Here is a 22,200-nt window from a genome sequence, read left to right as displayed (position 1 = left end):
CCTGTCCACACCCTCTGCCCCCTGGCAGACTCTGGGCTGGCTGTCATGGGCAGGGGAGGGTCGCTGCCACGACAAGTGGGAAAGCTGGAGGAGACACTGCACCGAGTTTCTTCAACCCTGTCCGCGTTTTCTCTTCTCACCCCACACATTCTACATGGCAAACTCTCGATACTTTCACCAGACACTTCTCTCTCTCTCTCTCTTTGCTTTCCCTTCACAACAAAAGTTAACCCTTGTCCCTCCCTCTTTCACTTCAGTCACTCCAAATGTCGATACCCCTCTGGAGGAAGAGGAGGCTCTCCTTCCTCAAGGTGCAACGTCACTCGATCTCACCCTCACATGTTTCAGCTCAGACACTGGCACCACGCGTACTGTAGAGACTAGGCTCCAGGAGGGGCCTTCATGAAAGAAAAAGACTTGCATTTATATGGCGCCTTTCACGACCACCAGACATCTCAAAGCGCTTTACAGCCAATGAAGTACTTTTGGGGTGTGGTCACTGTTATAATGTGGGAAACGCGGCAGCCAACTTGCATACAGTAAGCTCCCACAAACAGCAATATTTATCTGATAATTATCAGATAATCTGTTTTTGTTATATTGATTGAGGGATAAATATTGGCCAGGACACCGGGGAGAACTCCCCTGCTCTTCTTCAAAATAGTGCCATGGTCTCTTTTATGTCCACTTGAGAGAGCAGACAGGGCCTCGGTTTAACGTCTCATCCGAAAGATGGTACCTCCGACATTCATGTGGTGAAATACCAGGCACAGGGTATAGGGAGAGAGAAAGGCCGACATAGGCGAGATCGCACACTAACTCGAATACAGATAATGAAGCTGCTGACGCTGAGGGCCTAATCTAAGAACGAAGGCTGATGGGCGTTAACCAGGAAATGCTAGGCGCTCTGGGTCACCTGCGAGCAAGCTTGTGCCCAATGGCACTTACTGCGGCTGTTCCCGCTTGTGGCAAGGTTTTGCTCGGAGAATGGAGAGTCAGGCACTAGGGCAAATCAAAATCCATAAAGACTCCTCCAATGAAGTGCAGCAGTAAGAAAACGATTGCAAACTTTTATGGCTCCATTCTTGTATTTCGATCTGAATTCCTTGATCTCACCGTGTGCTAACTTGTCCTGCTCTCCACTTGCTGCAACAACACTCAAGAACAGCCCACTTGATCGGCACCCCATCCCCCAGCTTAAACATTCCCTCCCTTCCCACCTTCAACGTTCACTCCCTCCACCACCGGCGCACCGTGGCTGCAGTGTGCACCATCTACAAGATGCACTGCAGCAACTCGCTAAGGCATCTCCGGCAGCACCTCCCAAACCCGCCACCTCTACCACCTAGAAGGAAAGGGCAGCAGGCCGTTGGGAACACCATCACCCCCACGTTCCCCTACAAGTCACACACCAACCTGACTTGGAAATATATCGGCCGTTCCTTCCTCGTCGCTGGGTCAAAAACCCTGGAACTCCCTCCCTAACAGCACTGTGGGAGCACCTTCACCACACGGACTGCAGCGGTTCAAGAAAAAGGCCCATCACCACCTTCTCAAGGGAATCTAGGGATGGGCAATAAATGCCGGCCTTGCCAGCAACACCCAAATCCCCAGAATGATTTTTTTCAATTGGCATCTGCAGACACGGTGTGTATTGTAACTAACCTTTATAATGATTTATATTAAAGATTAGAATGAAATGTGCTGGGCTTTAAACGCACACTAATTATGGTATTGTTGATTTAGTGGAAACATTCTAAAGTACACACCAGGGAAAATGCCAGTTCACTGAGGACTAGCACTGTACGGCTGGTAAATCTCAAAGTGTCATCGCTAGACATGTGCGCCATACATCGGTTAAACTGTACGCGCACTGTGATGACGCCTGCGTCTGCGCACATACAAAGCCTGAACTCCAGTCATAGTCAATGTATTTACTGAGGCGTATGAAAGCATGGGCCTTACGCTAAAAATCCATAAGATAAAGGTCCTCCACCAGCCTGTCCTCACCGCACAGCACTGCCGCCCAGTCATCAAGATCCATAGCGTGGTCCTGGACAACGTGGACCATTTCCCATACCTTGGGAGCCTCCTATCAACAAGAGCAGACATTGACAATGAGATTCAACACCGCCACCAGTGCATCAGTGTAGCCTTCGGCCGCCTGAGGAAAAGAGTGTTTGAAGACCAGGCCCTCAAATCTGCCACCACGCTCATGGTCTACAGGGCTGTAGTAATACCCGCCTCCTGTATGGCTCAGAGACGTGGAACATGTACAGTAGACATCTCAAGTCGCTGGAGAAATACCACCAACGATATCTCTGCAAGATCCTACAAAACCCCTGGGAGGACAGACGCACCAACATTAGTGTCCTCGACTAGGCCAATATCCCTAGCATTGAAGCACTGACCACACTTGATCAGCTCCGCTGGGCAGGCCACATTGTTTGCATGCCAGACACGAGACTCCCAAAGCAAGCGCTCTAGTCGGAACTCGTCCACGGTAAACAAGCCAAAGGCGGGCAGAAGAAGCATTACAGGGACACCAACAAAGCCTCCCTGATAAAGTGCAACATTCCTACTGACACCTGGGAGTCCCTGGCCAAAGACCGTCCTAAGTGGAGGAAGTGCATCCGGGTGAGCACCTCGAGTCTCGTCGCCGAGAGCATGCAGAAATCAAGCGCAGGCAGCAGAAAGAGCATGTGGCAAACCAGTCCCACCCACCCCTTCCCTCAACGACTATCTGTCCCACCTGTGACAGGGACTGCGGTTCTCGTATTGGACTGTTCAGCCACCTAAGGACTCATTTTTAGAGTGGAAGCAAATCGTCCTCGATTCCAAGGGACTGCCTATGATGATGAAACTGTATGCGCACTGTGCCTGATATCACAATGGAGGTTAATGATGAAGGGGCTGGTATTTACTCCTCGGGCATGTCCGAGTAGTATGGTAGCTTCTCGAGCAGTATACCTGCCCTGCATTGCCCAGAGACTGCGTCCTCCAGGTGTGCACTGTGCCAGGCACACATATCATGCCGGCTCCAATAGTGTACACCTTATGGACAGGGAATGGCATCGCAGGGCAATCAGGTGCTTTTAAAACTGCAACTAATTCTTAACCGAGTCATTTCTTTATTCTGCATCAGTCAATGATGCATAAGTGTCACAATCACAACACTGTGCCCTCCTCTACTGAGCAGAAAATAGTGCCTCTTTCACATGAACCACACCATACTGTGCTGGCATTCACTAAGTCACTTGTGGGATCTTTCCATTCAGAGATATAGACAAAAACGGAGGTTCGGGCTTTCCCTTTTCCTGTGCTCATTGTGGGTTCGGCTCCTGCTGACAGAGTTACAATCAGATGAAGAATCGATCTTTAATATAAATCATTGTAAAGATTAGTTACAACACACGTCGTGTCTGCAGATGCCGATTGGAAAACATGCGCGAGATTTCACTTCAAAATCAAGCTCATCATTGGCAGAAGGAAAGAACTTGCATTTATGTTGCGCCTTTCACAACCTCAGGACGTCCCAATGCGCTTTACAGCCAATCGAGTACCATTGAAATGTAGTCACTGTTGTAATGTTGGGAAAATATCAGAATATACAGAACAAACCGCTGCTTGATGCACTAGAATTCTGTGCACATTTTGATATCAATACCGCTATTTATATGTACCCATTTTTCACAGGTTGACAGGCAATATGTATGTCGGTACGACAGAGAGACAGCCAGAGTGCCCAGTGAGGATGGCTGTAGCACCTTGGTGGTATAATTTACAGCCTGCAAATCCTGTGAGCAGGAGCATCATGTAACAGAAACACACACACACACTCAACATACACACACACATAAAACACACACACACAACATACACACACACACAACATACACGCACACACATAAAACACACACACAACATACACAACATACACACACGCAACACACACACACAACATACACACACACACATAAAACACACAAACACATAAAACACACACACTCAACATACACACACACATAAAACACACACACACTCAACATACACACACACATAAAACACACACACACATAAAACACACAGACACATAAAACACACACACATAAAACGCACACACACACTCAACATACACACACACATAAAACACACACACATAACATACACACACACACACAAGATACACACACACACATAAAACACACACACACAACATACACAACATACACACACACAACACACACACAAACATACACACACACACACAAAAAACACACAAAGACATAAAACACACACACATAAAACACACACACACTCAACATACACACACACATAAAACACACACACACAACATACATGCACACACACACAAGATACACACACACATAAAACACACATACACACACACACCATACACACACATAAAACACACACACACACACAAAACACATGTGTGACATGCTGTCTAGGTGTGTTGAACTAATACAGTTGACTGTCAAATCCTCTGAAACCCCTTATAATTTGCTTTGTTTAACACTTTCACCTTATCTCAGTGTGGGTCATTCTGACTTTGGCCGATATTGTAAAACGGGCGATATTGATTCAGTCGCCCATTACACATCGCTCCCGATTTTCACTTCAGCTGATCCGATGTGGCTTGTTTTACACTATTGTTTAAAGTTAGAATGATCTCCAGTATGTTTCACCTCTCGTGCAGATCTGATCATGCAACAGCACTTTGAGCTTTCTGAATCTGAAATGATAGCAGCTGTATCAAAAGATATGTTAGAAACAGTTCCTATTTGCACTAATTACCTTCCTATTGTCATGCTTTTGCCACACTTTCTGTGTTAACCTTTCCCCATTATAAATTGCTATGCCCATGCAAACTCTTCACTCTGATTCTGATTGTACAATTTGGCCAGTGGGTTACTACAAATTGCTCAGATTTCAGCTGCCAGTATTTCTCTCAATATGTGATATTTCTAATATCCAAATAAGGTTTTCAACAAAAGTTAAGATTCGACTTTCAGATGAGACGTTAAACCGAGGCCCCGTCTGCCCTCTCAGGTGGATGTAAAAGATCCCATGGCACTATTTCGAAGAAGAGCAGGGGAGTTATCCCCGGTGTCCTGGGGCCAATATTTATCCCTCAATCAACATTAAAAAAAAACAGATTATCCGGTCATTATCACATTACTGTTTGTGAGAGCTTGCTGTGTGCAAACTGGCTGCCGCGTTTCCTACATTACAACAGTGACCACACTCCACAAAGTACTTCATTGGCTGTAAAGCACTTTGAGACGTCCGGTGGTCGTGAAAGGCGCTATATAAATCCAAGTCTTTCTTTCATATTTCACAATAACATTATTAAATGTATTTGTTGAATTGCCTTTTGTGTCTTTTAATGCCTTTGTTAAAGATTTCACCTGAAGGCCGCAGACTCTGTGACAAGCCTGAGCGCAGAGTTGATATTTGTGCCCACAGCTGTGACCCTGTGAGCTGAATTTGGATTGTACAGTGCAGTGCCCCTAATGTCCGAGGATGCAGCAGTATTGTTCAGTCAGCTATACTGATGACATGTTTCTCTTCCGCTTCTAGCAATTCCCGCTCAGTGTTTATCAAAATTATTTTCAGAACACCTACAGGGCAAATTTCAAAAGCTTTATTCAGGTAAAATGTATGTTGAGCGTTATTTAAAAAAACAGAGAAACTATGTGTGTCCACCACACCTATGCTCTTGTGTGCATCGTTTACAGACCTATTGCAGCTTTTGTTTTGTGTTCTATAAACTTGAGAAAGTTTATTAAACTGTGTGGAAGCGTGTGTAGACAAAAACAAATCTTTCTTCATTCTTATATGTGTATAATTTAAATTAATATAGGAAGGGACTATGGCTATCCTTGCCAGGAATCTTCAAAATCCTATGGTTGGGTCAGCTCACAGAATCTAGGTACAACGCTGTTGTACATCATCATAGGCAGTCCCTCGTATCGAGGATGACTTGCTTCCACGCCAAAAAGGGGTGAGTTCACAGGTGCCTCAATGAAGGACCTAATATTCCGGATCCCGAACTACATGTTGAAGGGTGGAAGATGCCTGTGCGTGGATTTTTTTAATGTGTGGTGGCCATTGCACACCAGCCACCACACGGGCTTGACAGAGCTAGGTCTTGGTCCAGTGGCAAGGCTTAACCAAGACAACTGGAGACCAGCTCTGCTGCATGGACCTAGTGCGCACACACATATCGCAGTGTGGGCTGGCCCGTGCTGCCCCTGGGCCCTCGCCTCTACAATCTCTCGCCGCTCCTTCGCCCCGACCTCGCCGTTCCTGCTGTACCAGCCCATGCCCCAATCACCGACCTGGAACCTTGATGACATCATTCATCGCTGCCGTCGCCCTCCTGCACCAGCTCGCACTGTACCTTGCCGTGGTACGCCGCCACACTGCCCATGGCCGCCGCTCGCCGCTCCTTTTATGGCCCCGACCTGCCGCTGATGGTCTCTCGCAGGTCGAGGCCTCCACGCTGTCATAACAATAGCCCCCTCGATGAAATCATCCGAAAACGCAGCGTCAGCTTCCACTTGTACACGGACAACAACCAGCTCTACCTCACCACCACCAGCCGCGAGTCGTCCACTGTATTTAAATTGTCAGACTGCTTGTCCGACAACCAGTTCTGGATGAGCAGAAATTTCCACCAACTGAATATTGGGTATGACCAAAGCCATTGCCTTCGGTTCCCACCACAAACTCCGTTCCCTGGCCACCAACTCCATCCCTCTCCTCAACTTCTGTCTCAGGCTGAACCTTAGTGTCGTATTTGAGCCCTCAGCTCATCCCCTACTGAAGCCCTCATCCATGCTTTTGTTCCCTCCAGACTTGACTATTCCAAAGCACTCCTGGCCGGCCTCCCACATTCTACCCTACATAAACTTGTGGTCATCCAAAACTCGGCTGCCCCGTGTCCTAACTCACACCAAGTCCCGATCAACCATCACCCCTGTGCTCGCTGACCTTCATTGGCTCCCGGTTAAGCAACACCACAATTTTAAAACTCTCATCCATTGTTTCAAATCCCTCCATGGCCTATCTCTGTAATCTCCTCAAACCCCACAACCCCCTGAGATATCTGCGCTCCTCTAAATCTGACCTCTGGAGAATTCCTGATCATAATCGCTCCATCCTTATCGATCGTGCTTTCAGCTGACAAAGCCCTAAGCTCTGGAATTCTCTCCCTAAGTTGTCTTATGAAGAAAGGTTGAGCAGGTTGGGCCTATACTCATTGGAGTTTAGAAGAATAAGGGGTGATCTTATTGAAACCTGAGGGGGTTTGACAGGGTAGATGCAGAGAGGATGTTTCCCCTCGTGGGGGAATCTAGAACTAGAGGGCATAGTTTCAGAATGAGGGGCCGCCCATTTAAAACAGAAATGGGGAGGAATTTCTTCTCTCAGAGGGTCGTGAATCTTTGGAATTCTCTGCCCCAGAGAGCTGTGGAGGCTGGGTCATTGAATATATTTAAGGTGGAGATAGACATATTTTTAAATGATAAGGGAGTCGAGGGTTATGGGGAGCGGGCGGGGAAGTGGAGCTGAGTCCATGATCGGATCAGCCCTGATCTTATTGAATGGCGGAGCAGGCTCGAGGGGCCAAATGGCCGACTCCTGCTCCTATTTCTTATGTTCTTATGTAAACCTCTCTGCCTCTCTTTCCTCCTTTAAGACGCTCCTTAAAACCTACATCTATGATCAAACTCATCTGCCCTAGTATCTCCTTATGCGGCTCGGTGTCAAACTTGGTTTGATAATGCTCCTGTGAAGTGCTTTGGGATGTCTTATTGTGTTAAGGGGGGTACATTAATACAAATTGTTGTTGTTGTTGTTGTTGTAAATCTCCCCAGAGGCAGAGGCAAGAACTAATGATTGAAGAGACCCTTTCAACTCACATGTGTGTTTAACCCCACGTTTTTTAAATATCTGTTTCTGTTGTTAATATTCACACAGGGCTTCTATCCTATAACATGGATTAGGCGAGATCCAAATCACGGGAATGTAAAGGGCAAGCCTGAGCTGAATGGCTCTTGTCAACTGTGGGGGAGGTTGGCTGTAAGTCCAGTTACTATGGTAACCCTCACCATTAGCCACAATAAAAGACAGAATTTGAACTTCTCAAGCTCCTCGGCAAAGATCGGCCCAGCCTCACCAACTGCTCTCAGTCCGCAAGCTGCACCATGGGACAGGTGGGACTGGTTTGCAAGCTAAAAATTCAAGGTCCCTTTAAAAGCAGTTCATTTTTTTAAAGCTTCATGACCTCCTGATGTTGTCCACTTGAAGTGAGTGACAGAGGCTGGTGCTGAGATCTGCGCTCGTTGGGGATCGGCCGATCCATAATGTCATTTATTTCTCCTATTATTAGTTCGTTAATTGGAGGCTGAATTCGTGCCTGTCAATGCATCATCATAGGCAGTCCCTCGAGCGAGGATGACTTGCTTCTACAAGTTCATAGATTTTTCAATGAAGGACCCGATGTTCCAGTCCTGAACTCCAATTGAGAGAGTGGAAGATGCCGGTGCGTGGATTTTTTTAACATAGGGTGACCATTGCACATCAGCCACCATACAGGCTTGACAGAGCTAGGCCTTTATCCAGTGGCAAGGGTTGAACCAGGACGACTGGAGACCAGCTCTGCTGCACGGACCTAGTGCGCACACATATTGCAGTGTGGGCTGGCCCGTGCTGCCCCTGGGCCCTCGGCTCTTCTGGGCCCCGTACCCTCATTCGCCGCACCTTCGCCCCGATGTTCCAGGGGCCCGGCGCTCCAACTCTATTAAAAGCCCTGACCTGCGGTGGTGTTCTCACACAGGTCGGGGTGGCACCAAATCTGCATTGAATCCACGGTACAATGTCACCAAGTTGGATATTGGCCCACTGCGTCCCATATATACAGCTTTGGCAGATATGTAGCTCAGGCTCTGTACCAAGTACTCGCTCCTGGAGTGTGACCGTATGCACACACTTGTGATGTAGTGTGCCCAGGGGTCGAAGGGAACCCTGCTTACTATCATTTACTGACTGGGATTGAGATGTGCCCATGTCCTCCTCGCCTTCAGATAGGGGAAGAATATACTGCTCTATCTGGAGGACTGCTAACATTGTACCATTGTTTAAAAAGGGAGAAAGGGATAGACCGAGTAATTACAGGCCAGTCAGCCTAACCTCAGTGGTGGAAAAATTATTGGAAACGATTCTGATGGACAGGATAAATCATCATTTAGAAAGGCACAGATTAATCAAGGACAGTCCGCATGGATTTGTTAAGGGAAGGTCGTGTCTGACTAACTTGATTTGTTTTTTGGAGGAGGTAACAAGGAGGGTCAACGAGAGTAGCACATTTGACGAATCATGGATTGTAGTAAGGCTTTTGACAAGGTCCCACATAGTGGACTGGTCATGAAACTAATAGCCCATGGGATCCAAGGGAAAGTGGCAAGTTGGATCCAAAATTGGCTCAGTGCCAGGAAACGAAGGGTAATGGTCGACTGGTGTTTTTGTGATTGGAAGGCTGTTTCCAGTACGGTTCCACAGGGCTCAGTACTCGGTCCCTACTTTTTGTGGTATATAACAATGATTTAGACTTCAATGTCTGGGGTATGATTAAGAAGTTTGCAGATGATCCGAAAGCTGGCCGTGTGGTTGATAGTGGAAGCAAATCATCCTCGACCCCGAGAGACTGCATATGATGATGATGATGATGATGGTGCGTGTAGAGGAAAGCTGCGGACTGCAGGAAGATATTGATGGACTGGGCAGGTGGGCAGAACAGTGGCAAATGGAATTCAATATGCAATGGGCTCGACAGGTCGAATGGTGTCCTTCTATGCTGTAACCATTCTATGATTCTAAGTGTGAGGTCATGCATTTGGGGAGGGCTAACAAGGCAAGGGAATACACAATAAATGGTAGGATACTGAGAAGTGCAGAGGAACAGACTGACCTTGGAGTGCAGGTCCACTGATCCCTGAAGGTAGCAGGCCAGGCAGATAAGATGGTTTAGAAGGCATATGGAATACTTGCCTTTATTAGCTGAGGCATAGAATGCAAGAGTATTGTTATGCAAGGTTATGCTTGAACTGTATAAAACACTATTTAAGCCATAGCTGGCGCCGAGATAGCGACTGGGTCTGGGGGCTGCGCCATCTCCACCCGGGTGGTGGGCAACGGCGGCCGACTGCACGTATTGGCGCCGTTTTCGTTTCCAGGTCCATGGCGAATAGTGCCATCGGGCGCCTGCAGCGTGGGATAGACCTGGGGCAGGGTATCAGGATCAGTGCCTTCACCCTCCTGAGGTCGCTCGCTTGCTGCTTTTGGGGACACTCTATTCCTGACAATTCGCAACAACATTTTGTTCACAATCTTAATCGGTTCGTTACATTGATTGCCATGCATACAATGTCTCTTTAAGTTCAGTTGGCTGCAGGTCTCCTTTACCCCAATTAAATCCATTGTTAGACACCATGTGTTAGTCCCTCAGTGTTGCACCTCGTGATATTGCCGCAGCCATCCTTTTTTTCAGCCACGCTGCACCTCGCTAAAGCAGGGACGCCATCTTGCCTCTGTCCTTGAGGTCGACTGCCTTGATCCTTCTCTCCCTCGATTCTGCCACAAAAGTTGAAAGAGTGCCTGTGAATTCGATCTTCCTCCCCAGGAGTCCTGCCACTGGAGCCGGGAAGGTACTTTTCGGTCGTTCCGGTCGGATCATTGCCACACAGTCATGATGTGCCTCAGGTGCTGCGCTGGTCTGTTCTCTGGTGCCTGGCCAAAGCGAAGGTGAGGTTTTGCTTTGCCTCTGAGCACGGGGGACATCGATTGCTGGAGTGAAGAGGTCTTCCCATTTCCACTGGATCTTCCCCATCCACCTTCTTCTGAGTAGCGTTGGACCATCACCTGTAACAATCCACAGAGATAACTTGTGCACCACGCCATTATGGATTACACTTACATCCGCACTACCAAGGATTGGGATCAGCTCCTTGGTGTAGGTGCGCAGCTTTTCCTGTACTGGAACCAGCTTGGGTCATTTTTCGTTTCATAGCCTCTCAAAGGCATCCTGGCTCATCACTGACTGGCTCGCTCCGGTGTCCACTTCCATGAAGATTGGAACGCTGTTTATCTCGACTTCTATCTTCACTGGAGGACAATCGGTGGTGTAGGTATACACTCCATACACTTCTTCTTGGGGCTGAGCTGCCTCTCTGGCCAAATCATCATACTCCTCGCTGGAGTCAAGGTCAGCTACCGACTCCTCTGCTAGACGGTGAGTAGTATTTCTTTTACACATACGCTGGAGGTAGCCCTTCATGTTACAGGCTTTGCAAATGTACTCAGCAAACCGACACTGGTGAGCCCTATGGTTTCCTCCTCAACGCCAGCATGGTACTACTCGATTAGCACCCCTCGGCGGACTTTGAGTTCTAGAACCCTGAGGTCAGTGCTCTCTGCCCTGGACAGAGCCACATTCTACAGTCTTGCCTGTGAAAGGCACCATTCTGTGTACAGTACTTGCTTGGTTTGAGTCCACAGGAGGAATAATTTGCTTAGTGCTGCAGGTTGTGGTCATGAACGCCTGACTGATGCTGATAGCCTTCTGCAGGTTGACTGTGGTGTTGGCAGATAATAGCTGGTGAAGGAGGCCCTCGTGGCCAATTCCTGTAACGAAGATGTCTCGCAATGCTTCGTTGAGGTGCATGCCAAAATCACACGGTAACGCAAGTCTCCTGAGGTCGGCAGCATATTTTGCAATCTCCTGGCCCTCAGGCCTGCGGTGAGTGTAGAATCTGGAGCTGGCCACGAGGATGCTCTTTTTTGGTTTTAGTTGGTCGCGAATTAGTTCAGTCAGCTCATCGTATGTCTTATCCTTGGCCTTCACGGGTGCCAGCAAGTCCCTGACGAGGCGGTAGACCTCGAGCCCGCAACTGGTCAGCAGTATAGCCTTGCGCTTCTCCACCAATGTGTCCCTCTCCCCTGCCAGGTCGTTTTCCACAAAATATTGCTCGAGCCTTTCCGTGAAAGTATCCCAATCATCACCCTCTGCCAAGTCTTTTAATGTGCCAAAAGTAGCCATGATCGCGTGAAAGTCCTTATTCTCATCACCAGTTATTATGTCTATAATGTACTTATGAATGACTCCACGAGGCAATGTGTTGTACTCAAACTGTAGTGACCTTGGTCCTTTATTCCAAACTCCAAAGTGAGCCACCAGGGCAGGAAACCCCCGGTCTCCACCAATTGCACCCTCAAGTGGTGCCAGCATGCATATACACAGTGTAAACCTTATTGATAATACATCAGGTAAACAAGTCTTCATCTTATGCAACCACACAGTGACTACACAGTGAGTACATCCATAGTCTGCATATACAACATTTGGGTCCCTCTGCTCTTGCACCCACCGCCCCCCCCCCCCCCCCCCTCCCTCAAATATTACCATTTACATTTTACTGGCTCTCCACGTTGTTTCTCCCAAAGTGCATCACTTCGCACTTATCTGCATTAAATTGCATCTGCCATGTGTCGGCCCATTTCACCAGTCTCACTATGTCCCCCTGAAGTCTGCTCACTATTTATTACATTTCCAAGTTTTGTATCATCCACAAACTTTGAAATTGTGCTCCCTCTACTCAAGTCATGTCATTCATATGTAACAAGGAAAGCAATGGTCCTAATATCGACCCCTGGGAGACCTCACTACATACCTGTCTCCTGTTAGAAACACATCTGCTCACTGCTACTCACTGCCTCCGATCCCTCAGCCAATCACATCCCCAGGTTATCAGCATCCCTTTAATACCAGGTGCTTCTATTTTCTGAATCAGTCTGTAATGTGGTACTTTATCAAATGCCTTTTGAAAATCCATATATACAACATCTACTGCAGAACCTTCATCAACCCACTCTGTTACTTCAGCAAAGAATTCATTCAGGTTAGTCACGACATTTTTCTTTAACAAATCCATGCTGGCTGTTCCTTATTAGCCCATGCTTCTCCAAGTGAGAATTAATGTTGTCCTTGTAGTTTCCCACCACTGACGTTAGACTGATTGGCCTGTGGCCTCCAGTCCTCTGGCACCACTCCAATATCCAAGGAGGATTGAAAGATTGCGGTCAGAGCTTCTGCTATCTCCACCCTAGCTTCCCTCAGTAACCTAGGATACATCCCTCTATAAACTGCAACATTAACTTCATCCTCTTCTTTTGTGAAGACAAATGCAAAGCTCTCATTCAGTGCTTCAGTCATGGCCTCTGTCTCCACAAGAAGATTTCCTCTTTTTCCCTCTAATTGGCCCTACCATTCCTTCAACTATCCTTTTACTTTTTATTTGTTTATTAAAGATTTTTAAGTTCCATCTAATTTACCTGCTAATCTTTTCTTATACTCACACTTTGCTCTTCTCAATCCATTTTCAATTTCCCCCTGTATGTTCTTTATTCTGATACCATCTGTATTCTGTACCTGACATTTATCAGAAACCTCCATTTTCTGTTTTATTTTAATCTCTATTTTCTCACCCTCATATCGCAATCTTCTGCAGCCAGTCTGACTCTAAAAATAAATACACCGGCTTACTGAAAGATATAAGCAAGAAAGACTTGCATTTATATAGCGCCTTTCACAACCACTGACGTCTCGAAGTGCTTTACAGCCAATGAAGTACTTTTGAAGTGTAGTTACTGTTGTAATGTGGGAAACACAGCAGCCAATTTGCGCACAGCAAGCTCCCACAAACAGCAATGTGATAATGACCACATAATCTGCTTTTGTTATGTTGATTGAGGGTTAAATATTGGTCAGGACACTGGGGATAACTCCCCTGCTCTTCTTCAAAATAGTGCCATGGGATCTTTTACATCCACTTGGGAGAGCAGATAGGACCTCAGTTTAACATCTCATCTGAATGACACCACCTCAGTGCTCCCTCTGCACTGTACTGCAGTATCAGCCTAGATGTATGTGTTCAAGTTCCTGGAGTTGGACTTGAACCCACAACTTTCTGGCTCAGAGGCAAGTGTGCTGCCCACTGAGCCACGGCTGACAAAGCCCTAAAAGGAGTTATTTTTCAGAGAACATATTTTAACCCCAAATGCACCAGATAGAAAAGACAAATTGATATTATGGACAGAGTACTCTGTCTATTTTGCTCTCTGAAGGCTAAACCAACGGAAGTTGCTGCTGATCACTGGATCCTGTTATATAGGCTCTTCAATTGGTAAAGGACCAAAGGAGATGTCCCAGAAAGTGGTGCATGCTGTGATATCACAGTGTCACACTACACAGAGAAATGGCTCCATCAACTTCTCAGAGGGATTCTGACCAGGGTGCAGTAACTGCCCAGTGTTTCTGGCACAGGACTAGCGATGAGTTCAAATCCCACCATGGCAAATTGAATTCAATAAATCTCTTAACTTGTGGGCTTGACGATGACCATAAAAAGCCAACTGGTTCATGAATGTCCTTCAGCGATAGGAGCCTGCCACCCCTTACCCTGTCTGGCTCGCGTGTTTGGCTATTCATGCTCTCAGGGTTAACTAATGTCCGCATCCCGAGAGCAAATAAAAATAAACATGATCTGCTTGTGAGGAGGTGCCAGGTATGTGTGTAGTCAGCTAAAAATGGCCTCACTTCCTGGGAGGGTGTACTCACTGCAAAGCCTGTCTGCCACTGTGTGTGTGTTTAGTCAAATCTGAGGTTGCAGCTAGATGTTTGGATCATTTATACAAATGGGCTGATGGATGTAACATGCAATTTAATACCAGTGAATGCAGAGTGTTGGATGAAGTTGTGTGTGACATGAGTACAAATTTAGAATAGAGCAGCTTAGAAAAGCACCTGGAAGAAATATGGACTTGCCTCTGTCAAGGTGTAGACAATGTGGGGAGTCGATTATATACATAAAACCACGACAGTAGTATTCAGTGGCTGAGGCTGTGCTGAAACTCTACAATACACTGGCCAGATCACACTTGCGACCATGTGCCGCGCACGGTTTCACTCACCAGGCTGCAGAAGAGCAATCTATGTCATGGCAAGTGCAAATGGCCATCGCCGACAGGTTAACAGGCTCAATCTGCACAGCCCGGGGCGAAGACAGTGAAGTGGAGAGCTCAGATAAGGCTCACACTGAGGAACATTAGACTGGCTGGTAGGCCAAGAGGTCACACGGTTAACTTTATTGAGCATGCGATATACTGGCACGGAGCCTGATGTGACATATCCGTCAATGACCGATTTTCTGCCCCTGGAATTTCCAGGCATTGCGCCCATGGCTTCCCTCGATGACCGACCAGCAACGGAACTTTAGCAAAACCAGCCCTTATATAGAGAAACGGGAGAAAAATAAACTCAGATGGCAGAAGGAATGTCTTTACATTAAGGATGATCGATGACTGAAGTAATCTACTGGGAAGGGTGGGGAGAGATGCAGAAATTGAATTTACACTCAGTGAGAATAACCGACTAAGGAATTTAACACTCGCGCTTCAACAATTTGTACATTAATTGGTGCACAGTTTCATTTCAACACAGGAGACGTCAGTGCCAGTTGGAGGCCAGACTGGGGCAGTCACAGTGTTGACCTTCTCCTTGCCCCTAATGTCATGGCTGCAAAAAGAAAGAAAGACTTGCATTTATATAGAGCCTTTTACGACCACCGGACATCTCAAAGCGCTTTACAGCCAATGAAGTACTTTTTTTGAAGTGCAACGTTGTAATGTAGGAAATGCGACAGCCAACTTGCGCACAGCAAGCTCCCACAAACAGCAATGTGATAATGACCAGATAATCTGGTTTTTTTTGTTCTGTTGATAGGCAGCTGATTATCTTTTTTTTTTCACACCTTGTGACTCCAAAGCCAGCTGCCCGGGTGGCTGGCATCCGGTCCAGGGTGTCCTTGGAGATGGAGCACGCGGTGTCCACCGGTACGCTCGCGGCCTTCCGCGAGAGGTGGGCACCAGAGGGACTGGAGTGCATCATCACGCCCGGCAACCAAATTTTAATTTGATTTTACGTTTTAAAGTTTAATTTGTTTTAATTGCCGGTGCTTTTAGTGTCCCCCTTCCCTTTTATAGGGGGCACTGGGGAAAAATTGTGATTTTAGTGCCCAAAAAAACCAAAAAAAAAAAGAAAAACACAAAAAAAGGAAAAAAAAGGGCCCGGGTGGCTGGTCACCACCCCTACCTCACTTCCTGCACTGGGCATAAAGGTGAACAAACTTTCACTTACCCGATGATGTAGGCAAGTACTCCCAGCTGGATCGATCGGAAAATGACTCCAATTCGTCTGTTCCGCACCGTTACCATCCGAGGGGTTTCATACTCAAACAAAAAATCAGTAAGATTTGCCACCAGTTTGTTGGTTCCCATCATTGCTGCAGAGGCTGATTGTACACAAAGTGAGGGCTCTACCCTTACATAGTCAGTGCAGTGCTGGAAGCTTCACAGCAACATCTGCAAATGAGTCTCTTTCATCACCGAACTTGCTTAACCCTGGTGGGCGGAGCCTATTGACAAAACTATTTCAATAGTCACAAGGAGAATTTCCACTCACGATGTGATAGCATCTGGATCCGACCACGTGTGTGCAACAAAAAAAAAATCGGAAGTAAATCACTTTGTTTAACTCTTTGTTAACCACAGTGGCATTTCTGCACCTGAGCAAGCAAGGGCTTTGGGCATCCAGATGCAGGTAGCCGGGAGAATTCAATCAGCATCACTGAGTGAAATGAGTTGTGAGTGATGAGCTGAACTCTCACCCCAATAGGATCTGAACTGGGTGAGTTTGGTCTGAATTGTCGAGCCCCTGAATCGGACCTTCAGTTTTTGGTTGGCTGTCACTTTAAAGAACGATTGGTGATGGTGTAATGTATTTGCTTCATGTGTTCTTTGCTTAAGAATTCATAGCAACACATTGCTATTAAGAACTAGTTGGTTTATTAGCAAAGGTTGAACAATCACACTACACATTACCGGTTCATCTACCAGGCTCACAACCACCTGCCTCATCGTGGATCCCCCGAACCCAACTGGCTAGGGTTTTAGTGAGTCTTGTGAATGTCACATGACTGGCAAAGCCACTCACAACTCAACAGCTCTACAACTATTTTGAAACACCTTTAAATCAAGTGCCCCCTTTTGTAAGGGCACAAAAATCCACAAATTGACTGACAAATATTAAAGGGAAACTTGACAAATCAAATCAAATTAAAATTCTGTTCCCTGTTGAAATGATGCACCCCAGTCCCTCCGGCGCCCACCTCTCACAGAAGGCCGCGAGCGTACCAGTGGATACCGCGTGCTCCATCTCCAGGGACACACTGGCGCGAACGTAACCGCGGAAGAGAGGCAGGCAGTCGGGCTGAATGATCCCCTCGACCGCCCACTGCCTGGACCGGTTAATGGCCACCTTGGCCAGGCCCAGGGGCAGTCCTACAAGCAGTCAATACCTCGACAAGCATGTGAGCATACTGAAAGGTGCATACTTTACAGGTGGGAATCCAAAAATCAGCCATTGGCCATTGGAAGTGACAGGCACAATAAGGGAGCTTGCCCAGGTACATTGGAGCGCCGACTTTAACATAAATGAGAGGGGCCACCCCATACTGTGGCCTCAGCCACATTCAAGCAACACACTGTCCATTTGCAAAGACACTGAAGGGAAGATTGCATTGTTTATTAAACAAAACCCACCCACTACTACCCCCGTGCCCCAAGCAGTCAAGGCACCAATGACTCTCTCCCCTGGCACCCTGAAAACCCAGCCATCGCTATCTGCTCTCTCGGCTCTGAGTCAGAAGGTTGTGTGTTCAGGTCACACTCCAGAGACTTGTGCATGTAATCCAGGTCAATACTTCACTGCAGTGCTGAGAGAGTGCTGCATTGTCGGAGGTGCTGTCTTTCGGATGAAATGCTAAACCGAGGTCCCGTTTGCCCTATCAGGCGAATGTAAAAGATCCCACAGCATTATTTTGAAGAAGATCAGGGAGTTATCCCCAGTGTCCTGGGGCCAATATTTATCCCTCAGCCAACATCACTAAAGCAGATTATCTGGTCATTAACACATTGCTGTTTGTGGGAGCTTGCTTTGCAAAAATCAGCTGCCGCGTTTCCCACATTACAACAGTGACTACACTCCAAAAACTACATTGGCTGGTTCATAACTCGATTTAAAATTAATGCAGTGGGCGTCCTGAAGTGGAGAAAGGCGCGATATGAATGTAAGTTCTTTCTTTCCCCATGCCCTGAGCATAAGATTCCCAATCCTCCTGGAATGACCAGGAGTTTATCGGAATCGAGGGTTCCTATACTGAGCACAGCCTCCAGCCCGGGACATCAGCGATTTACAATTCCCGCCTCAGTGTGCTCAAATGAACGACAGACACTGTGGGAGGATCTGTGACTAGTGACGAACTGTTAGCCTGGCAGTGGCAGACAGAAGGAGATTAACTGTTTTCACTTTAAATAGACCCATGGAGCTCGCAATTGGCTGCAGCTCAGAGCTAGCATTGGGAGAGACCCACACCGGCCGAGGCAGGACGGGACAGACATCTGGGGCAGCCCGAGAGTTGGGGGGTGGGAGGGAGACTGGGGATTGGAGGCTCGGGGGGAGAGGGAGACTGGGGAATGGGGGCTTGGGGGGAGACTGGGGATTGGGGGCTCAGGGGGCTTGGAAGACTGGGGAATAGGGGCTCAGGGGGAGAGAGAGACTGGGGAATGGGGGCTCGGGGGGGGGAGACTAGAGAATGGGAGCTGGGGGGGGAGACTGGGGAATGGGGGCTCGGGGGGAGACTGGGGAATGGAGGCTGGGGGGAGAGAGAGAGAGAGACTGGGGAATGGAGGCTGGAGGGCGAGGAGACTGGGGAATGGGAGCTGGGGGGGAGACTGGGGAATAGGAGCTCGGGGGGAGAGAGAGACTGGGGAATGGGGGCTCGGGGGGGGACTGGGAAATGGGGGCTCGGGGGGAGAGAGAGAGACTGGGGAATGGGGGCTTGGGGGGAGAGAGAGAGACTGGGGAATGGGGGCTTGGGGGGGGGACTGGGAAATGGGGGCTCGGGGGAGAGAGAGAGACTGGGGAATGGGGGCTTGGGGGGAGAGAGAGAGACTGGGGAATGGGGACTTGGGTGGGGGGGGGACTGGGAAATGGGGGCTCGGGGGAGAGAGAGAGACTGGGGAATGGGGGCTTGGGGGGAGAGAGAGAGACTGGGGAATGGGGACTTGGGTGGGGGGGGGACTGGGAAATGGGGGCTCGGGGGAGAGAGAGAGACTGGGGAATGGGGGCTCGGGGGGAGACTGGGGAATGGGGGCTCAGGGGGGAGACTGTGAAATGGGGGCTCGGGGGAGAGACTGGGGAATGGGGGCTCGGGGGGAGATTGGGAAATGGGGGCTCAGGGGGAGAGAGAGAGACTGGGGAATGGGAGCTCGTGGGGAGACTGGGTAATGGGGGCTGGGGGGGAGAGAGAGAGACTGGGGAATGGTAGCTCGGGGGGAGACTGGGGAATGGGGGCTCGGGGGGAGACTGGGTAATGGAGGCTGGGGGGGAGAGAGAGAGACTGGGGAATGGTAGCTCGGGGGAGACTGGGGAATGAGGGCTCGGGGGGAGAGAGAGACTGGGGAATGGAGGCTCGGGGGGAGACTGGGGAATGGGGGCTTGGGGGGAGACTGGGAAATGGAGGCTCGGGGGGTAGAGAGAGAGACTGGGTAATGGGGGCTGGGGGGGAGAGAGAGAGACTGGGGAATGGGAGCTTGTGGGGAGACTGGGGAATAGGGGCTTGGGGGGAGACTGGGAAATGGGGGCTCGGGGGGAGACTGGGGAATGGGGGCTTGGGGGGAGACTGGGAAATGGGGGCTCGGGGGGTAGAGAGAGAGACTGGGGAATGGGGGCTCGGGGGGGAGAGAGAGAGACTGGGGAATGGGAGCTCGTGGGGAGACTGGGGAATGGGGGCTGGGGGGGAGAGAGAGAGACTGGGGAATGGGGGCTCAGGGGGAGACTGGGGAATGGGGGCTGGGGGGGGGGAGACTGGGGCTCGGGGAGAGGGAGGCTGGGAAATGGGGCTTGGGGGGAGACTGGGGAACGGGGGCTGGGGGGAGGGGACTGAGGAATGATGATTTGGGTGGATGCAGGAGATTGGAGAACGGACATCCCGCACCTCCTGAGAGACGGTGACCCACCCTCGATTTATCCGGCAAGGTCAGATCATTGGTACGCAGGATCGCGAGGAACCTGTGCGGGTTATCGGCCCCATGGTGGTACCGTGAGCTGTCGGCCTGCATGTGCGAATGACCATTTTGAATTCCTGTCCTGAGGGGCCCCAATGATAATGCAAAGGTTGCAGCAATAACGGTAAACAATCGGACTTAAAATCCCTTCCCTTCCTTGGGCGGTGTAATGTGTGCAACTGCGAGTATGCTCACAGGTTTGTAGAGTTGTTGTCAGTCCCACACTCCTGATCTTTGGGCACCCTGTGCAGAGGGGAGCGGGCAAGTCAGAAGGCCTCCTCGTTGGACTGCTCCTGGGCATGGCCAAGATGGCCATCAACTGGTCCAGGCAGCAGGCGGTCGAGGGGATCGTTCAGCCCGACTACCTGCCTCTCTTCAGTGGTTACATCCGAGCCAGGGTGTCCCTGGAAATGGAGCACGCGGTGTCCACCGGTACGCTCGCGGCCTTCCGTGAGAGGTGGGCGCCGGAGGGACTGGAGTGCATCATTTCAACAGGGAACGGAATTTTAATTTGATTTGTTAAAGTTTCCTTTAACGTTTTATTGGTAATTTGTGGGTTGTGGTGTCCCTTTAATAAGGGGGCACTCGGCTTTATCGTTTATTTTAAAATAGTTGTCGAGCTGTTGCATTGTGAGTGGCCTAGCCAGTCACGTGATGCTCACAAGACTCAATAAAACCCCAGCCAGTTGGGTTCGGGGGATCCACGATGAGGCAGGTGGGTGTGAGCCCGGTGGATGAACTGGTAATGTGCAGTGTGATTGTTAAACCTTTGCTGATAAACCAACTCGTTCTTAATAGCAATGTGTTGCTATGAATTCTTAAGCAAAGAACTCATGAAGTAAATACATTACAGTCGGGAAGCTGTGATGCCTGGCGGGGTCAATGGTGATCCAGGGGCACTGTCACAGTGGATCATCCCTCGCTTCCTTTACTGAGCAAGGCCTGATTTTGATCCTCTATCAGAGAGCAGGGGAGATGCTTGTCCATTGGCATGGCTCCTGAATCGTGGGATGCTTCAAAATAGACAATCCAGAATTCCGTTAGCGTTATTCTAAAGCAGACAGCACTGTTCTCTCGGCCAATGGGTCACTGAGCTGGAGCATGGTACCGCCGATGCACAGGACATTGGCTCAGCAAGTTTGCAAAATACAATTAAATACGGAACCCTGAACATAACCTCGGATATAGATAAACAGCAGCTATCGGGGTGGAACATTCCAGCGATAGGCAGAGGCAAGAAACAATGTGGTGATCTGTCACTGAATGTCAACACTTGGATGCCTCAATGGAGGCCTGGAAATATGGGGGGCGGACTTTACGGTCCTTTCCACTCCGTTTTTCGCCCTGGAGCAACGGCAATGCTGGCAGTGTGGCCTTCTGGGCGGGCGGTCAGCCTCCAGCGCCCCGCAGCAGGTTTTTGGGGCCGGTTTTTCTCCCCAGGCCCCTCTCAGAGCGCTCCCGGCCTGGCTTTTTAGATCGGGAGTTTCCCACGCTATCGCCCCAGGAGAGATGTACACCACCTCCCTTAACGCTGCGCCCCCTGACTCAGGGTCTAGCTGCCCAAAGTTACCCACTGAGGCGCAAACTGTCCCCAGGCGCTAACTTTCCCGCCCCATCGCCATTACCGCCCCGGAATCAGCAAAGCCGAAAATCCAGCCTTGAATGCAAAAAGGGGACAAAAAATAGCTGCACTGGAATGAATATGGACTCACAGGAAAAGCGAACTTGTTAACGGTATCTGTATTTGAGGAATGTTTGCACTGGCACAGTGATTTTAGGAAAGAAGTGTAACTGGAAGATTGACTCTTCAAACAACAGCATATATCCTATGGTGGAGAAAGTTGCGCTCTGCAGGAACCAATTCCCACGAGCCAAATCGCCCGAACTCAATCCCCTCTCCTCTGATGTTTAAAGGTGAAACACAAGTGGTTA

At 48.9% G+C, this 22,200-nt stretch overlaps 1 protein-coding gene across 1 annotated transcript in view; it reads right to left on the bottom strand.

The window, feature by feature from the left end:
- Positions 1 to 16,422, bottom strand: part of p2rx1 (purinergic receptor P2X, ligand-gated ion channel, 1) — a 170,979-nt gene extending 154,557 nt beyond the window's left edge. Inside the window, exon 1 of the mRNA XM_070856810.1 lies at positions 16,280 to 16,422. Within this exon, the coding sequence (XP_070712911.1) occupies positions 16,280 to 16,422 (143 nt within the window). The remainder of the gene's footprint in view (positions 1 to 16,279) is intronic.
- Positions 16,423 to 22,200: the final 5,778 nt, after the last annotated feature.

This window comes from Pristiophorus japonicus, chromosome 16 (assembly GCF_044704955.1).
Source record: "Pristiophorus japonicus isolate sPriJap1 chromosome 16, sPriJap1.hap1, whole genome shotgun sequence".
Taxonomy (NCBI): domain Eukaryota; kingdom Metazoa; phylum Chordata; class Chondrichthyes; family Pristiophoridae; genus Pristiophorus; species Pristiophorus japonicus.
Note: the sequence above shows the minus strand (reverse complement) of the source record. Positions and strands in the feature narration are given on the sequence as shown.